The sequence below is a fragment of the Carassius auratus genome, chromosome 34, assembly GCF_003368295.1.
Source record: "Carassius auratus strain Wakin chromosome 34, ASM336829v1, whole genome shotgun sequence".
Classification (NCBI taxonomy): domain Eukaryota; kingdom Metazoa; phylum Chordata; class Actinopteri; order Cypriniformes; family Cyprinidae; genus Carassius; species Carassius auratus.
The window spans coordinates 23,169,673-23,190,107 of NC_039276.1; the positions used below are offsets into that span (position 1 = coordinate 23,169,673).

Below are 20,435 nucleotides of genomic sequence, written 5' to 3' on the forward strand. Positions count from 1 at the left end.
TTTAGGGGATATAAATTAAAAGAACACAATTTTTTTTGTTACAGTTACATTTATTTGTTACATTTATATTATTTACATCAAGCTTTTGAATGGTATAGTATTGTATATTGTTATTGAAACTTCATAATATGTCACTTGATTATACATTTAGTCAGGAATTATAGTTTGGAAAAAGTCTAACTAGTAAAATGCTTACACATTATGAAAACTAGTATTAAAGTATATAAATAAATAAAAAGAGACTTACTCATGTTTATGATCTCTGCTGAATAAAGTGCTTAATTCTTTTTTTCTGAGGAAATCCATTTTTCAAATCCTTCATCACATCTTTTGGGGTGTATTATGTCTTATTCCTATCATCGCTAACCAAACAGTAAAATAAAAAAACTTGAAGAACAGGGTTGGAGATGAAAAAGCAAGCAAACTTGGCAAAAAAGCTCTTTCTGATTCTGATGTTACAGATTTTTCATGCTATAAAAGAAAGACATAATGCTTGTTTTGAGGCACAACGTTCTTCACTGATCAATTTGCAAAGCCTATAATTGTTGTGTACAGGGCCAGTGCGTGACAAACTAGTCAAAAAGGAGAGCTTAAAATGTTATTTTACTGGACATTCGTTTGGAATTATTGCACTCATAAGTTATCACCCCATTATGCTAATTTAACTTCCTTTCATAATAGTGCCACTCCCGCGATGCCAAACAACAATGAATTTACTGTTAAAAATAGCTGCAGAAGCAGCATTGAAGAGAGCAAACAAATCCAAACTTAGAAGTTTCTTTCCATCTCAAGACTAAATTCTTGGATATTTCTCTTTGGCCAACCGCACAAAGTCTTCAGCACTGTCCAAAGACACCAGTCGATCCTAGGAAATGATCATAACAATCAAAATGCTCATTATTCCAAAACTGGCACATCCTTGATCGAGCAAAAAATATAATGACGTATAAAACTCTACTTTTTACATTACATGTTTATCATGATGAGTCATTTTAATGTATACATACAGTATAATATTGAGGCTTTTGACCTGAGCCTCAGTCCAGTCACTGAGGACTGTTATTTATTATGCAGATATTAATTTACCATGACAAAGACATATCTTTCACTGGTGCTGAGTCCACGGAGGAAGAGGTCTGTCTCCTCTGATACTATGCGCAGGAGTTCTCTGGCCTTCTCCATATTGTCCCAGTCATTCAGAACAGTCTGTCTGTTCACTGTCAGTAAGGATTCTGCCTCCCTCTGGTAACCTGGATCAGTAAGATACATGTACATTTACATGACTGCACTTCTTCAGACACACATTCCACTTACATGGGCAAATAAGTGTCACGTTTGGCTTGGTATGCTATTGCTATTATGTCAAATGGCATTGTGCATTATACATTTAAGCATAAATAACTAACATTTTTAAAAACAAAATGAACAGTGTTCTTGTAATCCCTGACCAGAGCTGAAAAAGTAATAAAAAAGAAAACTCAGCCAGAAAACAAATGTAATATGAATGAAAAATATCTAAAATTCAAAATTAATACAACACGTTCAGAGGTTTGGGGTAAGAAAGATTGTTAAGGTTTCTAATGAACAACATTTTGCATTTATTTGATCAAAAATACAATAAAATAACAATATTGTGAAATATTATTACAAGTTTTTTAATGTAATTTTTGTGATGGCAAAGGCAAATTTTCAGCTGTTATTTCTTCAGACTTGATTATAACATGATCCTTCAGAAATCTGTGCTGCTGAATATCTTTGTGGAAACTGTAATATTTGTTCAGGATTCTTTGATATATACAATAAAATATAATAAATAAAAGATAACTGTATTTACTTGAAACAGAAATCTTTTGTAACATTACAAATGTATTTAATGTCACTTTGGATCAATTATTGCATCCATGCTAAATATATATATATATATATATATATATATATATATATATATATATATATATATATATATATATATATATATATATATATATATATATATATATATATATATAATAAAGCTATTTACATAAAGCTATATATATATACATAAAGCTATTTACAAATAATGCATTTCGAAAATAATAAAATAAATATAGTCCACCTCACCCAGCTGAAGCAAGATCTTCTTCCAACGTGTACAAACTTCTTTACGAGCACACCTCAGAGTGTGGATATCATAATTCAGTTTCTCCCATTCCTAAAACACACACACACACAAATAGTAGAAGTGCAAGACACAAAGAAATCTTTGAAGAGCTTTCTGGCTGGAGGCACAGGTTTCGTGGAAGAACATCACTATTGGGTTACCATCGATTGATTCTAACAAGTTCATAAGTGCATTAGAAACCATGTGCTCTTCCATCTGTCCACAACAAGCTAAAGCTCCTGTACGAAGTGGACAATGACATACAGGAATCATGAACAAGAGAGGTTGTTAAAATCACAAATATTGCATTTTACATATATATGTAACCTAACTCACCTTAAGTTTGTGTACAAAGTGAACTCTTGATCACTTATCTTTCTGGTACAGTTGAGCTGAATTCAATTTGAGAAAATTCGTAAATTACATCAGCCTAAATTCTGATGCATTTACTCGTAGCCAAAGTCCAATACAAAAAAGTCTAAGTCACATCTTCTCTAAAGCACGAAGCAGTACGTATAAGGATTTGTGGATTTTGTACTGGTCCAGGCATAACTGAATCATTTCTTTTGCAGTGTGATTTGAATGGATGCATTAAAAATCTGACCAACATCACACACAAGCTCAATTATAATATAATATATAACTTATAATGTATAATAAATAACTTCAAAGACATTTCCCAGAATTCACAAAGTTCATTTCAAGAATTGTGTAGGCTGTCATTCATGTAAAAAAAAAAAAGGAATAAAATAAAACAAAAAAGTCTAGTCACAAACAATTTGAGAACTGTATCAAAAAGTGCATGCGTATTCGTTCCTCACCTCAGTGTCTTTTTCCACTTTGTTCCTCATCCTGATGAATGCGTGTAATTCAACATCTGATTCCTCCTCAGTAGTGGAGATGGAGGACTGAGTGCTGCTCCAGGCCCTCTCCTCCTTCTCAGGTCCAGATCTGCTGTCCTGCAGCTCATGAGCCACTGCTGTCTCACTGATGGAGGCAACACTGTATTCAAAGACTTTATTAATCTATATTTCACAAATGCATATGGATACAGTACTATTGAAGATTCTAGCGATGAATGACAAATGTAATATTGGTGATATTTGTCATTTTTACAAACATATAATATTCAATGATTATTATTTACTTTTAAATCCTCAAACCTGTATTAACCTATTATATATATATCTTTTTAAATCCACTCTTGTTGTAATTATTATTTTTTTTTAATAATAAATCCATCTTTAATTACATGTACGCACAAAAAAAAGTTGTATATGTTTACAAGTTATACAACTGTATACAAGAAAAACACCAACATTTTGTCACTTACCTTAATATGCAATCTTTCTCCTCAGTAGTTCCATGAATAGGACAGCAGCCAGAATAAAAGATTCCCATTTAAAGCAACAAAGATTTTTCCCCCTAAAATGAGCTAAAATTCAGTACTCAGTACACATACTCATAGTTATTGTTCCTTATAGTAGAGCCACCATCCTCCATGCAATAGGACAGAAATTTGTGCTGAAGTTATTTCTTACAGGCGGTGTCCTTAACTTGATAATTGGCGACTCTGGCCATGTGACTGGACTGTTTAAATGCCCTTGGGACTAATCAAATTTAAGACAGTCAGCACATATAAAAACAAAGCACTACATCTGGAGCTGCCTTATTTAAAATGCATACATTTATGTCTATATGTAGAAATTACTACTGTAGTTCTATAAAATTCTTACCAAACTGCTTCAGAATTCAATGAACTCTCAGACGTTTAACTTTCTACTTTGTTTTGAACCAAATTGCTGCTCAGGCTCCAGGTTTGAGACTATGGTTGAGAAGAAATGTAGGTGCTTGGGCTGGTCACTAGGGGGTGTATCTGCTCCCTGTTTTCATTTGATTAGGCCCTGTACTGTCTGTTGGAGCCAAGGCTGTTTTTCCTACACATGGATAAAATGAAAAAATAAAGTACTGGCTAATACCTCTCGATGCCACGTGGGTGCATTTCTGTAAAAAAAAAAAAAAAAAAAAAAAAAAAAAAATTAAGGCAAAAATAGTAATAAAAAAACTGACTAAGACTAAGTGAGATCAACCAGAGGTGAACCAAGATTAGTATATATACATATAAAATTATATATATATATATATATATATATATATATATATATATATATATATATATATATATATATATATATATATATATATATATATATATATATATATATATATATATTATAATTATATATATATATATATAAAATATATATATATATATATATATATACACACACACACACACACACACACACAAAGTAGTTAAAACACATATAATACAACATAAATTGTTTATTATTTATTGATTCTTTAACAAAATATCAATCTCCTTCTTAATGGCAGAAGATATTATACTGTACAATACTATCTTGAAGATACAGTAAAAATCTTTACAGTAACAATATATTCTAAAGCAATATTTTCATCAGTGTTCTATCAGCTTTTACATACTCAAATCTGCATATTTTTATTTACAAAAAACGGTGAATACTGATATTTGAAATTATTTAAACAATAAAAGGGTACTTTAAATGTTAAATTATTAAAACCATCAAGTCACTATTAATAGGTGAGTCATTGCGATTGAACTGAATCATTTAAAGGTTTGCTTCATTCAGGAACAAAACACTGTCATGTTGCTCAGAGACGCAAAATAGCCCTGCGGTCACTGATGTCTATTATAGATCAGTGGCTGTGGCTTTGTTTGGAATGATTTATGTTGTCAAAATAGTGCAAAAACAGGCAATATGGGTCTCTTAATTAACTTTTAGTTCCTCTTCAGGAACTCGAGCTGCGTCAATGCGCTTTGGGGAACGCGCCCAGCGCGCGCGACTCTGAATATTGTGTGAAATCAGCCTAATGGAAGAGCATGGCGTCACCGGCGGAGTGACGTAAGCAACCAGGAAGCTATAAAAGCACGTGCCACGCAGCTGGCATCAGCTTCGCGTCTTTCAGCAAGCGCTCTGTGTGTGAATGTCAAACTGTTTGTCTGTGAGTCTTATTTAGCTATGAAATCCTCGGCCAAGAAACCCTGATGCCAAGAGCCCAGGGTTTCAGAGGGCAACCTCTGCTGGGGTAGAGCGGTACACACCGCAGTACACGGTGCCCGTCTCACCTCAGCGCCCTCTGGGGGCTGGTCTGCCAACCCTGCCAGTGTTCCAGGGCGCAGCAGGTCCCAGCGAGCATCGCTCTCAGTATCTTCCGCCCGTGCGCGTAGCGGGGCTGAGACGCTCGTCGCCCCTGCGGGGGCCTCTTACACCAGAAATCAGTCTCGAGAGACTGATTCCCTTAGTAGATTATTTAGCAGCGTGGAAACTACTGCCAAATCTATCTCGATGGGTCCTGCACACAGTAGAAAAAGGCTACTGCATTCAGTTCGGCTCCGTGCCGCCAGTATTCAACGGGGTCGTTCAGACAATAGTCGGCCTCAGGCAGGGTCTGGTTATGGAACAGGAAGTGAAAACCCTATTAGAGAAGGAGGCCATCGAGGTGGTCCCTCCTCAGGACAGGGAGTCCGGATTTTACAGCCGGTATTTCATAGTTTCAAAGAAGAATGGGGGGCTGCATCCGATTATAGACTTGAGGGTCTTAAATCGTTCAGTTATGAGACTAAAGTTCAAAATGCTAACAATCAAGCATGTTGTAGCGCAGATCAGGTCAGAGGACTGGTTTGTCACAATAGATCTCAAAGACGCATATTTTCACATATCCATCCTTCCACAACACAGGAAGTTTCTGAGGTTCGCTTTCGGGGGCTAAGCTTACCAATATCGAGTACTTCCCTTCGGCCTTGCACTCTCACACCGCACGTTCACAAAATGTGTAGACGCTGCTCTGGTCACCCTGCGAATGCAGGGCATCCGCATTCTCAACTATATCGACGATTGGTTGATCTTAGTTCAGTCAGAGCAGGTTGCGTTTCTCATTGGAGATGTCGTCCTCACACATATGGGGGAGCTGGGTTTGAGACTGAACGCCAAGAAGAGTGTGCTTTCTCCGGTTCAGAGAACCACCTATCTAGGCGTAGTATGTGATTCGACCGCGATGCAGGCACGATTGTCCCCTGCTCGTATCGAGTCGATCCGCATCTCAGTCGAGAGAGTCAAAGAAGGCCAGTCACTCACTGTCAAACAATTTCAGAGATTGTTAGGTCTGATGGCAGCTGCGTCCAACGTGATACCTCTTGGCCTGCTGTACATGAGACCCCTACAGTGGTGGCTCAAGACCAAGGGATTTTCCCCGAGGGGCAATCTACTTCGCACTATCAAGGTCACGCGGCGCTGTCTCCGTGCCTTAGACATGTGGAAGAAACCTTGGTTCTTGAAACAGGGTCCGGTGCTGGGAGCTCCTTGTCACCGTGTAACGCTAGCGACGGATGCATCCCTCACTGGCTGGGGTGCAGTCATGGGTGGCCACCCTGCCCATGGTCTGTGGAGCGATCGCCATCAAACATGGCATATCAATTGTCTAGAAATGCTAGCAGTTTTCACTTCCTCCCAGACCTAAGTGGTCACCATGTGTTGGTGCGCACCGACAACACATCGGTGGTCTCTTATATCAACCACCAGGGAGGTCTGCGTTCGTGCCCTTTGGCGCACCAGATCCTGGTGTGGTCCCAGAGCAAACTATTCTCATTAAGAGAAGTATATATTCCTGGGAAACAAAATATGGGAGCAGACATACTGTCGAGGCAGGGGCCGAGGACCGGGGAATGAAGACTTCACCCAGAAGTAGTGAAGCAGATATGGAGAGTATTTGGCAGGGCTCAAGTAGACCTATTTGCATCTCAAGAGACGTCACAATGCCCCCTTTGGTTCTCTCTAGTTCATCCAGCTCCTCTGGGACTGGACGCTATGGTACAGACCTGGCCGAGGCTTGATCTGTACGCATTTCCCCCTATTGCTCTGCTCCCGGGAGTTCTGGCGAGAGTGCGTCTGTTGTTAGTAGCCCCGTTCTGAGGCTATCAACGCTTCCTATTAGTCCTCTGGTCGTCCCCCGCTGTCAGGAGCCAAGGCTCACTCTACTCGGGGTATGGCGCCCTCTAAGGCCTTCTTAGCAGGTGTATCCATGCTGGACATCTGCAATGCTGCGGGATGGTCCACGCCCTCCACGTTTGTTAAATTCTATGGCCTAGACATGCCAGACCAGGCGCTTCAGTCCTCCTGACCTAAGCTGTGCTCTTCGGATACACACTAGGCAGGGGTTTGGTAGTCTGGTGGCGTTGGTACTCGTTCCCCAAAGCGCATTGACGCAGCTCGAGTTCCTGAAGAGGAACGTCTTTAGGTTACGTATGTAACCCTAGTTCCTCGAGTGAACGAGAAGCTGCCTCTCGGAGCCATACCCCCGGCACCCCTGCCGGCGCTTGCTGGTACTCGAAGCTGATGCCAGCTGCGTAGCACGTGCTTTTATAGCTTCCTGGTCGCTTACGTCACTCAGCCGGTGATGTCACGCTCTTCCATTGGTCTGATTTCACACGATATTCAGAGTCGCGTTCCCCTAACAGCATTGACGCAGCGTCTCGTTCCCTCGAGGAACTAGGGTTACATAAGCAACCTAGAGACGTTTACTGAACTGTTGTGAAATCAACAACATGGTCATTTTTGGAGAAAAAAAAACTCTTTATGTGAAATTGATTAACTATATGAAGTGGTATAAATATATACATTTTCTGCCCCCATGTCTTGAATTTTTTATAATTTTGAATGTATTTTAAATGCACACAAGACTTCACGTAATGCGCATGCACTCTGTAGTTTTCTTTTGTATTTTTTTTGTAATATATATATATATATATATATATATATATATATATATATATATATATATATATATATATATATATATATATATTTTTTTTTTTTTTTGCCGTCGTGACAATATTCATCAAAATAGCTCACTTGTCATGGTATGTTATTTAACTATATAATGTTAGGAATTTACTAAACATTTAAATTGTTTACCTTAGTGTGTTTCTTCTGAGTTTGTTTATGTCTCACACAAGGAGACAAACAGTGAGTCTCAGAAGCACAACATTGATATCAGAAATACACTATCTATTATCAATCCCCATTTAAACTGGCTAATAAAATTAAGAAGAATTATCCTCATGTTTTATATGTTCTTTCAGAGACTCCTGGTCACACTCACTCTTGGGTCTGTCTGCAGTGCTATAGTTTCCTGTGTTAGTTCTGGTTCTAGCTGCCTGCAGCAGAGCTGGGGTCATGGTTGTGTGGGGAGAGTATAGGAGCAGGCTGCAGCTGTGTGAAGTATGACACCTGCTCACTGTCGCCCTCTATTAGAGAACTGCTGGAACTGAGGCTCATCTAGGAGACTCCTGTAGGATATCACAGAATGACCCTCCTGCTGAGTAGGAAAGACAATTGTTCTATTTGATAAGTCAGAAAGGTTGCAAAATGTAAACTACCGTTGTTTTTAGAAAGTCTCACACCAAAGCTGCATTTGATCAAAAATACAGTGCAAACGGCAATATTGTGAAATATTGTTACAATTTAAAATTCCTGATTTCTATTTAAATATATATTACAATTTTATTTATTCCTGTGATCAAAACTGAATTTTCAGCATAATTACTCCAGTCTTTAGTGTCACATGATCCTTCAGAGAACTTTTGAACAGAATTGTATTAATAATATAATATAAGTCATACTGTAGTAAAGAGGTAAGAATGTGTGTGATAATGTGTCTCTCAGGACCCAGAGTGAGAGGGGGCAGGTCTGCAGGACAGTTGCAGCTCTCACCTGTCCCAGACTAAAAAAGCTTGGGTTGCCGAGACCTGAAATAAATTTAAGGAAGAGAGAAACCATGATCATGTCAGACTTATTTATTTTTAATCCTCAAACTTACTGTTTACCTCCAGGTTTAAATAAAAAGTTCTTAGATTTTCAAAGTTTTGCACCCTATTGTACCTGTTGATATAATGAGTGTTTAAAAGTGGAGAAATGTGTCTGATACTCAGTGAGGCTGTGAGAGCGCACAGTGACACCTACAGTAAGTGGAGTACTGCAGGACAGAGAGACCAGGACGTCTTCTCCTTTCCTTACCTGACTGCTGCTGAGCCCACTGTTCAGCCCGACTGGGTCTCACTGAGGGACCGCTCAAAGCTTGATCACTGCTACAGATGATGGAAGAGTCTGCAGCATGGGGAACAAAATATTGGTCTCAATTTGAAATAAAATGTACACACAAACACTGCTTCAGCTGACTGCTACCATGTAAATTAAACCCAAATTTGAACACATTACATCACTTGTAAATGAGATTCATCTGTCATTTTTCTGGTGTTGTTTACCTTATATTTTCATGTGCCAGTTTTCTGTTCAAACACTGCACTTTCCTGAGAAGGTCAATCATTTATTTTTATTTTTTTTTGTGATTTGGTATACTCTAGTCCTTGCTCCCAGCCCTCCCCGACCAATTCAACCGAGGTTTCTACCACAAAGAAGCAGTTTTGAGTTCTTTTCAGAGGAGACCACCTGAAAATAAAGGCAGTCAAGTCATATTGTCTATTGTTTTTTTTGTTTTTTCACCAGCAGATGGCAGTGTATTTGTGCAAAGAATTTTCGCAGTCTGCTGGTAAAAAGCCACATTTATATATATATATATATATATATATATATATATATATATATATATATATATATATATATATATATATATATATATATATATATATATATATATATATATATTCTATATTTTAATATATGCTATATATATGTTCAGTTTTATTATATTTTTTATTCATCTAAATTTTGCTTAAAATACAGGTTAATTAGTCAACTTAATTCATTTAGTCTTATATGTTGTAGCCTACATAAATGTGACATCTTTTAAAAAGTTATTTTATTTATTTATCTGTATATTTATTTATTCTTGACATTCATTTACTTACAAAAACCCACCCTGGGAAATATTTGCTGAAATAAAAGAATGACAACGATCACATGTCTCCTATGTTTACCCACGTAATAAAAAATAACTATTTCCACCTTCAAAAAACACCTTAACTCTCAACAGTATGTGGGTTGTGTGTGACTCCAGAGGGAATGCCTGAGCTCAGAGGATTCACTGGACGATCCGTCAACATTGGACCTAAAAAACAACACCCAAACCACAGGAGTTCAAATAGTGCTGCATTTGTGGGCTTCCAGTATTTAATATAGCTTTTATTTCATATTATATAAAAACAGATGTGGATGTAGTGCATAAAGGATCTGGGCCGATATCAGATATTAACCTAAATTTCATCTGACAGATACGAACAAAGACCATGCTGCATTAGGCAATATCTGTATTACCTTAAACAGCTGTATGCTAAAGTGGTGCATTTAAATTTATTTGCTCTTCTCTTCATTAACTGCATACGCAGGATCTGTTATATGTCTGTGTGAGGTTAACTGAGGCTAGTGTAAATTTATGACCCTGCCACTCATTTCTTTACCTCTCTATTAGCTTAAGTGATTTGTTTTAAGAAAATCTGACAGCAAAGGTGATTGCCTCAGAGGATCATAAAATGACATCTTATGATTAAGTGACACAGTGGCTTTCCTAGAGATTATGCAGAGGTGTTTTCTGTTTTGTGTCTAAAGTTACTGACATATTTTCTTTTAAAAAGTTGCCTTAATTATTGCCTAGAAGCTGTAATTCTGTTAAAATCAATCATACATTTGTTTGCTAAACATTAAAGCTTATATCAAGTACAGGTAACTTTACACGCTTACACCTTATACCAAAACCAGCAAAATTTGCGGTATTTTACGTGATGGATCTTAAAGAAAATTATAACTTACCACTGTGTCTTTATCTCATGCAGATGGGACATTTTACACAGGAGATTTTTTATTTATTTTTTTCTCAACAATACCTTTAGCACTCGAGACGCAGGTGTAATTTTCCAAATGCGTGATAAATGTTCACAGTTTCCCTTCTTGAGTGCTTGACTTTGCTTTGCTTTGGCAGGGTGTTTATTCCCGCGCCACTGCAATGCATTTAATTAACATATAAATATGTCCTATTCTAGCTTGGCTGAGAACACTGCACCTTCTCTGCTTTAATAATTGCTGGCCTTACACCACACCCCGGTAAAAATGCTCTATTGGTCACTGAGGTAATTCATCTTTTAGAATTAAATGGCCCGGTGACATCAGCATAAGGAGTAGATTATTTTGCTTTTCCTTCATTAACTTAATTATTTGCCTATCAGTAAACCCCCCTGAGTAATTCATATTTGAGAGGCTGTGGCCATAAATATCAGGGCCTGCATTGTTTATAATGCACTGTAGATTCGTCTTCGCTTTAATCACCGTCTGTGTCAGCTAGAGGTCAAAATGGAGAGGAGAGTGGTGGGACGATGATTATGTACGATGGGGGGGTGATATTCATTTACAGTTTTACAAATTTCACTTATGAACTGGACACATAAAAACAGCCTTTCTACATTAGTCAGAGAATGTCTGAAACGCATCTTCGATTTTGTTTATTTCCTTTTTGTCACCATGTACATATTTCACCAGCCATCTTTGAAGGTCACACATCCTTCAAAATGAGTCCTGATATCAGCTGAATAAATTAGATATAATCTATAACAGTTAAATAACATTAAAGACACCAACAACATGACATGAACTAATGGACTAACTAATGCACCGTTCACAGTTTGCCCGTGTTCAATATTTGCAGAGGATTGACCAGTTCCTCTGTCTTCCAGTCAATGGTTACTGGAAGAAAACTGACATTGATGACCTCTGGACAATCATCTGTTCTTCAGCATCCACTCTTGACTACATACTATTAAACATAATGTGTTCAAGAGATCAATGAAGAGCACAAGTGTCAGCCTGTGATGTTCAGTACAAAGCCTTCTTCATTTGGTTCAACAGCTTTTTTCAACCAAAATGTCCATGTTAGCATATAGTAAAGATTTTGATCACATAAGAAAAACATAAGCTTGAAATAGCGTACATTTGCAGTTTACAAGCAGCCTTCAAGAAAAAAAAAAAATTAAGTGCAAATAAACCGGAAGACTCATTTAAGTTTTTTTTTTACTATAAACGTCATTGACAATGAACTCGTCGGGTCTAAGCGATAGTTTTGACATCAACAGCTTTCAGTCTTGAGTTGTTGGATTTTAAACCTGTCCAGTTCATGGACATGCAGACTATAGCATGCCATTAGTTCTTTATAACCCGAGCCTGATCCTTCGCTCTCCTCCGATCTCTTCCAGGTCGTCATCAGAGTAAGAGCCATGAGAGCTGTAGCTCAGCACGGAGCTGTGCTGTAGGAAGTCAGATGGGTGAGGTAGACCCACACCTGCGTTAATCGATTTTCTGAACGCTTCCTCTTCTTCTTCTTCATCTTCCTCCTCACCGTCCAGATCCTCGTCGTCATCATGTGCACCGCAGCGACTGAGGTCTTTGGGCTTGCTTTCTCTCTTCCCTGACTTACAGCCATCTGTTTCCATCTGCGCAGCCTGCTCTTTAACTTTACGGCTGCGCTTCCACTTCATCCGCCGATTCTGGAACCAAATCTTTACCTGGCAAAATACATAACAATCATCAAAATCAATCACATAAAAGTTGATCCACTGGTATTAGCATTTGGAAATATTCATGAACTTACTGAATTGATGATGAAAACTATTTTGCTGTCTCACTGTTCTCAGTATATATTTCTCCCTCATCCCTTCTTTCTAATGGACTAAGATGCACCCAAAACCTAACCGTTAATGGGATGTAAGAAGATTGTATAAATAAAATATTGTACAGATTCATACAAATTAGCCACTAATTTGCCAAAACACCCAATACTCTTAAAAAGTGACTTGTTGAATGAAACGCCAACAAGTCACCTGTTGACTGAAAGGTACATTGGGGAACAAGTAATTGATCTTCTATGGCATTGCTGCAGAAATTGTGTATTGTGTCATGAGAGTGTGTTGCTTTCTCCTCACCTGTGTCTCAGTCAGCATGAGAGAAGTGGCCACTTCAAAGCGTTTGGGTCGTGATAGGTACTTGTTGAGTTTGAACTGATTTTCCAGCTCTAGCAGTTGTTGGCTGGTGAAGGCTGTGCGTGGTCTCCGGCACTTTCCGATTAAACCAGACTGAGGTGCCCCTGAGAAGAGAGTTAGTTGATAAAGGAGGTATAAGACGTGTGCCAAAAAACAAAGACATACGGTGAACAAACCAAGCAGACGCAGCAAACAAGAACATAGTCACCTCTTGTTCCTCCCCCTTAATAGATAATGATAACAGCTTTACTTCAGTTTATTGTTGATGACAGGGCTGGGACATATTGCTTTAGAAGGACAATAAAACATCGGAGAGCACCATTAACTTAATGAAAATTCAATAAATGCTACCAGATAACTTTATTGATGAAGCTCAGACCTTTTAAAGTGTTTCTTTATAGTTTTCCTGTGGATGAAGACAGATTTAATGGAGTTGTCATTAATGATGCAATGAAAAGACTGAAAATAAAAAAGCTTGCATTATTGTTCCCTTAGCAGTAAATAATGATTCAATTATGCTAGATAATATTTATGGCATGTGAGATCACCTTATAGTGTTTTTGCATAAAGATGCGTGAATTTTATACATGCTATATGTTTCTCCTAATTTTCCCATAAATAAAGTTTTATAAGTGTAAATATATTTGTAATTTTATGAATACTGTTTATGATAATAATCATTGCTGCAGCTCAAAGGAAATACGTTTGGGGTAAAATAAGTAAGCTAAATAAAATGTAGGCCTATTTTTTCAGATTTTAGACTTTATCATTATCTTTATTTAGCCTTTTTCAATTCAAAGGCGTACTTAAAAAGTAAGCACTAATATACCTATAAAAAGAAACAAATACTATAATGCATATGCATAATTCTGCAGAAAGGACACATACCGCTGTAGTCTGCGAGGCGAGGCATTATGAGTCCAGCCCGGAGCCAGTGCTCTAACGGAAACGAACCGGCAACGACTGCTTTCAGGTGCTCCGGGTACGGCTGCGGGAAGCCTGAATACGCGAAGGTGGGATGCTGCGCTCCAAGTGCCGTGATGGAGTACATAGATGAGGGATACATTCCTGGCATAGGCCCCTGGGAAAGTGACGTTAATCCTGGGTGACAAATGTTCAGTATGCCTGGTTTGGCCATGACCCCTGTCTGAAGCTGAAAAGCGCGAGGAGGAGAGCTCTCTGTCCGTTTGCATGTCGCAGACTCGATGTCGGTGCCGTCGATGCACAGTCCCGGGGAATCCTCGCGAACTATCCGCTGGGAGCTCTCCGACAAGAGTGCATCTATTCGAAAGTTCCTTGACTTATCCATTGAGGAAAGAAAAAAAAAATCTCAAGTATAATGCGAGTTAAATATATTATAAAATTGTAGCCTAAGTTTAATTTATCTTCTTCTTCTTTTTTCCTCTCTTACAATAGCTTACAATTATAATTTACTTTTACTTAGACCAAACTATTTGCCAGACCTTCTGTAATATTGTCTAATTCTTTAAGAGAGTTGTGAATATTTTGTTACTCTATAACTGCGTGTTTCCATCTCTGTACTCGTGACGCAACATTATGTGTGTACGTGCAGACATCAGTATTTGACTGTCTCGCGCTCCAGCACGCTCCTCCTAAACACTCTCTGATTGGTTAATTTCGAAGCCCTAAGAGTTCAGAAACTTCCAACGCATTCTAATTAATTCATTACACACGCATTTATTTTAACGCCAAGCCAAACATTTCACATATCCTAAGATTTATAAGTCAAAATTATGAATTGGCCAAACGAAAAACATTTTTTTCCAACACAAATTATCTTCTAAAAATAATGATCCACTGAAAAGTTTGCAAAATGTAATTGATTAAACAATTTAAACAATAACAAGCGATTAGACAACATGTTAAAGTAGTTATGCTTAGAAAAAAAAAGAAAAAAAGAAAACGTATAGACATATTTTACATTAAAACTGGGCACATTTAGACGTCTCTAAATATCTAAAGAATACTTTACAAATTCATTCACGCTGTCGATATATTTTCGACGTTTAATCTATGTTTATCTATTAGCTATTAGCTATCTTTTATTATTTCAATGAGGGGCTTACACTATGTTGTTATTGTTATACTATGCTTTTATTTTAATATATTTTTTTACTTTTAATATAGCATATATTTGGTTCAAGCTTCAAATGTAGTTCATAACAGAGTCCTGTTAGTTAAAACATTGGCTACAATGATACTTTCGGATATATCTTAATACTAAACAATCTTAAAAAAAATAAATAAATAAATAAAAATAGGGAATAAAATAGAATAGAATGCTAACCGAAAATGTTTAATTGCAAAATAGATGCTAGGCCTAAACAGATGAATGTCAATTGGCATGTATCAGTCGTGTATCTGACACATATAGGCTATCCGTGTGATATGTCACGTTCAGAATTAACGTTCAGTGATTCATTTAATTTCACTGATTAGCTTCTTAAGAGCATTGAAGAGGAGATCATGACATATTTTAATGGTAGAAACATTTAATAAAAACAATCTTATTCTTCTTGAAATTAGTTGACAGGTTTCTCCTGAATATATCATTGGGTTCAAATACACTGCTAACTCGAGCTAACCTTGACAAAGAAAGGGACAATGACGGACAGCTGACCTTTCCACTCCGCGCTCGCAGGTGTGATGTCGCCTGCCTTTTCTCACACTAGTAATGCGGCGTGTTTGCACGAGCACACACTCACGCCTATTTCTTATCAGGTGCAAACACATACTAATGAACAAATGAATCAAGAAGCAGGAACGCAAACGCAACATGCTGCAGTAGCAATGTTCTATCATTATCTGCCGGTTATTTGTTGCTTGTTTTCCAGTAGCTAACTGCTGTCGAAACATTTGATTTTTGCTTTCAGTGCCACCCCTGAAAAAAGCGCAGTACAAATGCGAAGATTAAAACTAAAATCATTATTGTGTCAACGGTCGAGTAAAGACACAAAAGCTAGAAACATATTATTCAAAAACTCAAAGACACTTAGACCTGAGAATCGCTGTTTTAAATGGTGATTTGCGGTTTTTATTCTATGGAAAGTTTTTTTCTCATGGGAAGTCAGGTAATGCACCCAGCACTGTCATCATGTTCCCAGACAAGACCTTGAGGTTATAATTAATCTCAGTTCATTAGGAAGATAAAGGTCAAATATTAGTCTTCTACGTGTCAATCATTAACAGTGGTGGGATCTGTGCAGCGGAACAGATAATAAACAGATTTGTCTTTCTTTTCTTTAATTTCTGGAATAAAATTCGGTTGCATAATGCATATATTTACAGGTATTACGCTTTCTATTTTTCATATTTTTTTTTTATTTGTTATTTTTTTCAAATGACCGATACTAAACAGGAGCGACCAAGTGATACAAATGCAATGTTATATTAGCTTACGACATCTCAAAAGTGCTTTTTGATATATATATTGCAGTTTCCTAAATATTCTTTTTAATAAACGCAGTTTATTACTGTCAGTGTATTACATTTTTATGTCATCATCCTACAAAGTAAAAATTAATAAAAATTGTTGTGATTTTCTTTCTCCTAAAATTGAGAATGGCATAATCAGTCTCCTCCTTGTTTGTTTCCTCTCTGTAATCAATTTAAATATAGATTTTTGAAGCACTTATTTCTATTCTTATTTCTTAAATCTAATATTATTATAAAGTCTAAACATTATGAAATTGTGTTATAATTTGTGACATTAAATAAAATAATGAATAAAAACAATTGCTTTAAAGCAACATTGTGTTAAAAATGTAAAAGGACTGCACTCGGTTTAACCTCGAGCAATAAAATAAAAACCATTCTGTCAGGTTGAGAAGGACAGCTATGAAAATGAAACTGCATTCAAAAGAAAAGGATCCTTTTGAAACAGTTTTTATTCAATTTAAAACAATTTGTAAAAAAATTATTTTACAAAAATAATATTAATAACTAATTTAATGTAGTGAAATAAGTGCCTATGGTGGCACCTAAAAAATTTCAACTCTTGTGCAAAGAACTGGCCTTTAAAAGAGTGACACAAAATACGCCTCAAAAGATCCATGTGAAAACACATATAAGCAGGTTTGTGAAACAGATACTATTTGAAAAATGCTTTGATTTGAATACATTTTAATACTCTGAAATGTCATATTATATTATAGATTTATTACAGAGAACACAATTTAATGGTGAGAATCCTAATTCAGTAAAATAAGAGAAGTGACATTTTAACATTTTTGCAAGACAAAGTAGATCTACAAATAAATGTCCTCTTTCTAAAAAAGGAGACCACAGATGCCTAACAAGCCTGCCAAAGGTGCATGCACTGCATTCTGACTGTCCAGAAGGCAGCCAACACTTGTATTCAAGAGACTGTAAAAGAGCTATTGAATGAACAGCTATTCATACACAAATGCAACATGGTGACATGGGCTCCCTCTTTCGTAACTGTCTGACCTCTTGCTCTAGGTCAGATGTATAAAAAAATAAAATAAAATAAAAACATTTGCATTTGTTGTGCTTTTCTGTATGAAAACTAAGGAAATACCCTGCGTGCTGTCTAATTTCCAATTCTAGCCTTCCTACCCAGCAAATTGAACTCTTTGTCCAGTCCTAACAAAACTTAACTGTGCACTGCTGGAATCCACTGAATAGTTGCATCTTATTTTAATTTCATAACCAACCCACTGTTGCACTGTTGTCTCCTTGTGATTGACCAGAGGGAATTGAAAACTTCCTCAGTAACCAGGGCTGGGCGGTGCAGGTTAACCAGTTCAGGCCTGCACTGAATCATTTGATTAATGACAGCTATGTTGCCCAGACATCAAGACAATGGCAGAGGCAAGAGGGGTGTGTTTCTGGATAATTACTGCTAAATCCTACCTTTGTGGAGTTAAAGCTCAACAGAAAGTTGAACACAAACACGTGCACGTACTACACAAAGAGGATGACCGGGATGGATAATTAGTCCGGTGGAGTTGCTACAAACATCTGCTGCTCCGGAAAAAATGATGGCAATACCAGGAGCTGGTGGGACATCGTGGGTGGTTCTCCTGCTGGGACATATGCACACAGAAAGACAAAAAAATATATAAAAATCTAAGAATGAATAAATAAATGATTATTAATTATGAGATTATGCATTTAATAAAAAAGAAAAACTAAAAGATTATACATTTTATGAAAAATAACTAAATTAATAATTAAATGTTTGATCAATTATCTGATTATGGATTTCATAAAAATAACTAACTAAATAATGTCCAATAGCAACTGGATAATGGATTTAATTTAATAAACAAACAAATAACAAAACAAATACATTACTAATTATGAGATTAGGTATTTAATTTTAAAAGATGAATGAATGAACGAATACAATAAATGCAATATCAACTATGAGTAAATAAAATACATTTCATAAAACATACATTTCAACAAATAATAAAAAAAATAAAGTACAAATACCAATCATGAAATTATAACATTAAAATTAATAATTATAAAAAAGAGCAATACTAATTATTTAATAAATGAATAAATGTTGCACAACACCTATTATTAGATTATACCTTTCATTAAAATATGTCAAGAAATAAAGAAAAATGGCAATGAGATTATACATTTTGTAAAAAAAAAAATGAATTGAATTGAATGAATGAATGAATAAATGAATACTCATCTTATTACTTACAAAGATATAAGGTGATGTGCCCTAGGGCAAATATTAAAAAATTTAATCAGAACATTCCTTTAGGGCCCTTATTACACCTGAGCCACAATAATTTATGGGATATCATTCCAGATTTCTCAACCACAATGTAATAACTTCCAAAGTATAGCCATATTTTTATTTGTCAGGGTGGAATTTAATTAGCAAAGCAAAAATCAAACAACATGCACAGAAGACAGGGCCAAATTGCTATGCCCTTTGTGTACAGGTATGTGTGTGTTTGGTCAGTCTGAAGATATATAAGGGGCCAGGGATGATGGATAACTATTACATCTAATCAGCCTCTGTGTTTATCGCCCAGGACCATCCTAGTCAGCTCACAGATTCATCCAGGGCTGTATGTGTGTGTGGCTGTCAGAGGTGAGCAAATTAAATATGACAGTTCAATTAGATCCGCTTGTCGAAATGGTGGCACCTAATCCTGCTGTAGGATAAGCAGCCCCACCCACCAATAGACTATATGTTTTTTAATCAGACAGTCCTCAGACCACACAGCTATAATTCAAAACCACCCACATCACCTTTCTGAATTGTAGACCGATAACTTAGCTCACATGCAATGTACTGTTTGCTTAAAAACAGCCTTTATATTGTATAAAATAACCCTGAAACTATTTTTTATATATATTTCTGTGCTTTTATATCATAAACATTGTCATTCATAAATAACAGCATATGATTTCCATCAGGAATTCATGAAAATATTATCTTAGATAATGACGTGCACATTAAATCTCTGTGTTTGTCTGGAAGGTTGTCGTTAAAATGTAATATTTGTTTTGCAAATCTATGCCAATTGTAAGAGTGAATGCATCAGCTGCTAGGTGTATTTCAGTGGGTGATGATCTATGCATCAGTCGGCGGGCACAAAAAGGGTCCAAGAATGCATATTCTCATCCAGAAACAAATCTGGACTGTGAATAATTTAGTATCTTGCTCATTATTAAACTTGGGTGTTGGCATAGTGAAAATGCTACATTTTTCAAATGTAATATTTTTCCCATTGAAAATGTATATATATATATATATATATATATATATATATATATATATATATATATATATAGACACACACACTCACTGGACACTTTATTAGGTACACCTTGCTTGTACCTGGTTGGACACCCTTTTGCCTTCAGAACTGCCTTAATTCCTTGTGGCATAGATTCGACAAGGTGATGGAAACATTACGATTTTGATCCATATTGACATGATAGCTTCACGCAGTTGCTGCAGATTTGTCAGCTGCACATCCATAATGCGAATCTCCGTTCCAACACATCCCAAAGCTGCTTAATTGGATTGAGATCTGGTGACTGTGGAGGTTGTTTGAGTAAAGTGAACTCATTGTCATGTTCAAGAAACCAGTCTGAGATGATTTGAGCTTTGTGACATGGTGCATTATCCTGCTGGAAGTAAGCATCAGAAGATGGGTACACTGTAGTCATAAAGGGATGGAAATGGTC

General features: G+C 36.6%; 2 protein-coding genes across 2 annotated transcripts; both read right to left on the reverse strand.

The window, feature by feature from the left end:
- Positions 1-781: 781 nt before the first annotated feature.
- Positions 782-4,145, reverse strand: LOC113052852 (melanoregulin). Its single transcript, XM_026217295.1, has 5 exons — positions 4,123-4,145; positions 2,965-3,130; positions 2,104-2,194; positions 1,087-1,250; positions 782-865 (listed from the first exon to the last, which is right to left on the reverse strand). Exons 1-5 carry the CDS (start codon positions 4,143-4,145, stop codon positions 794-796), a joined length of 516 nt encoding a protein of 171 aa, XP_026073080.1. The 3' UTR covers positions 782-793.
- Positions 4,146-11,465: 7,320 nt separating this feature from the next.
- LOC113053563 (motor neuron and pancreas homeobox protein 1-like) lies at positions 11,466-14,762 on the reverse strand. The gene is made up of 3 exons (XM_026218685.1): positions 14,112-14,762; positions 13,167-13,327; positions 11,466-12,749 (listed from the first exon to the last, which is right to left on the reverse strand). The coding sequence occupies exons 1-3, from the start codon at positions 14,530-14,532 to the stop codon at positions 12,396-12,398; spliced, it is 936 nt and encodes a 311-aa protein (XP_026074470.1). The 5' UTR covers positions 14,533-14,762; the 3' UTR covers positions 11,466-12,395.
- Between the last annotated feature and the right edge of the window lie 5,673 nt (positions 14,763-20,435).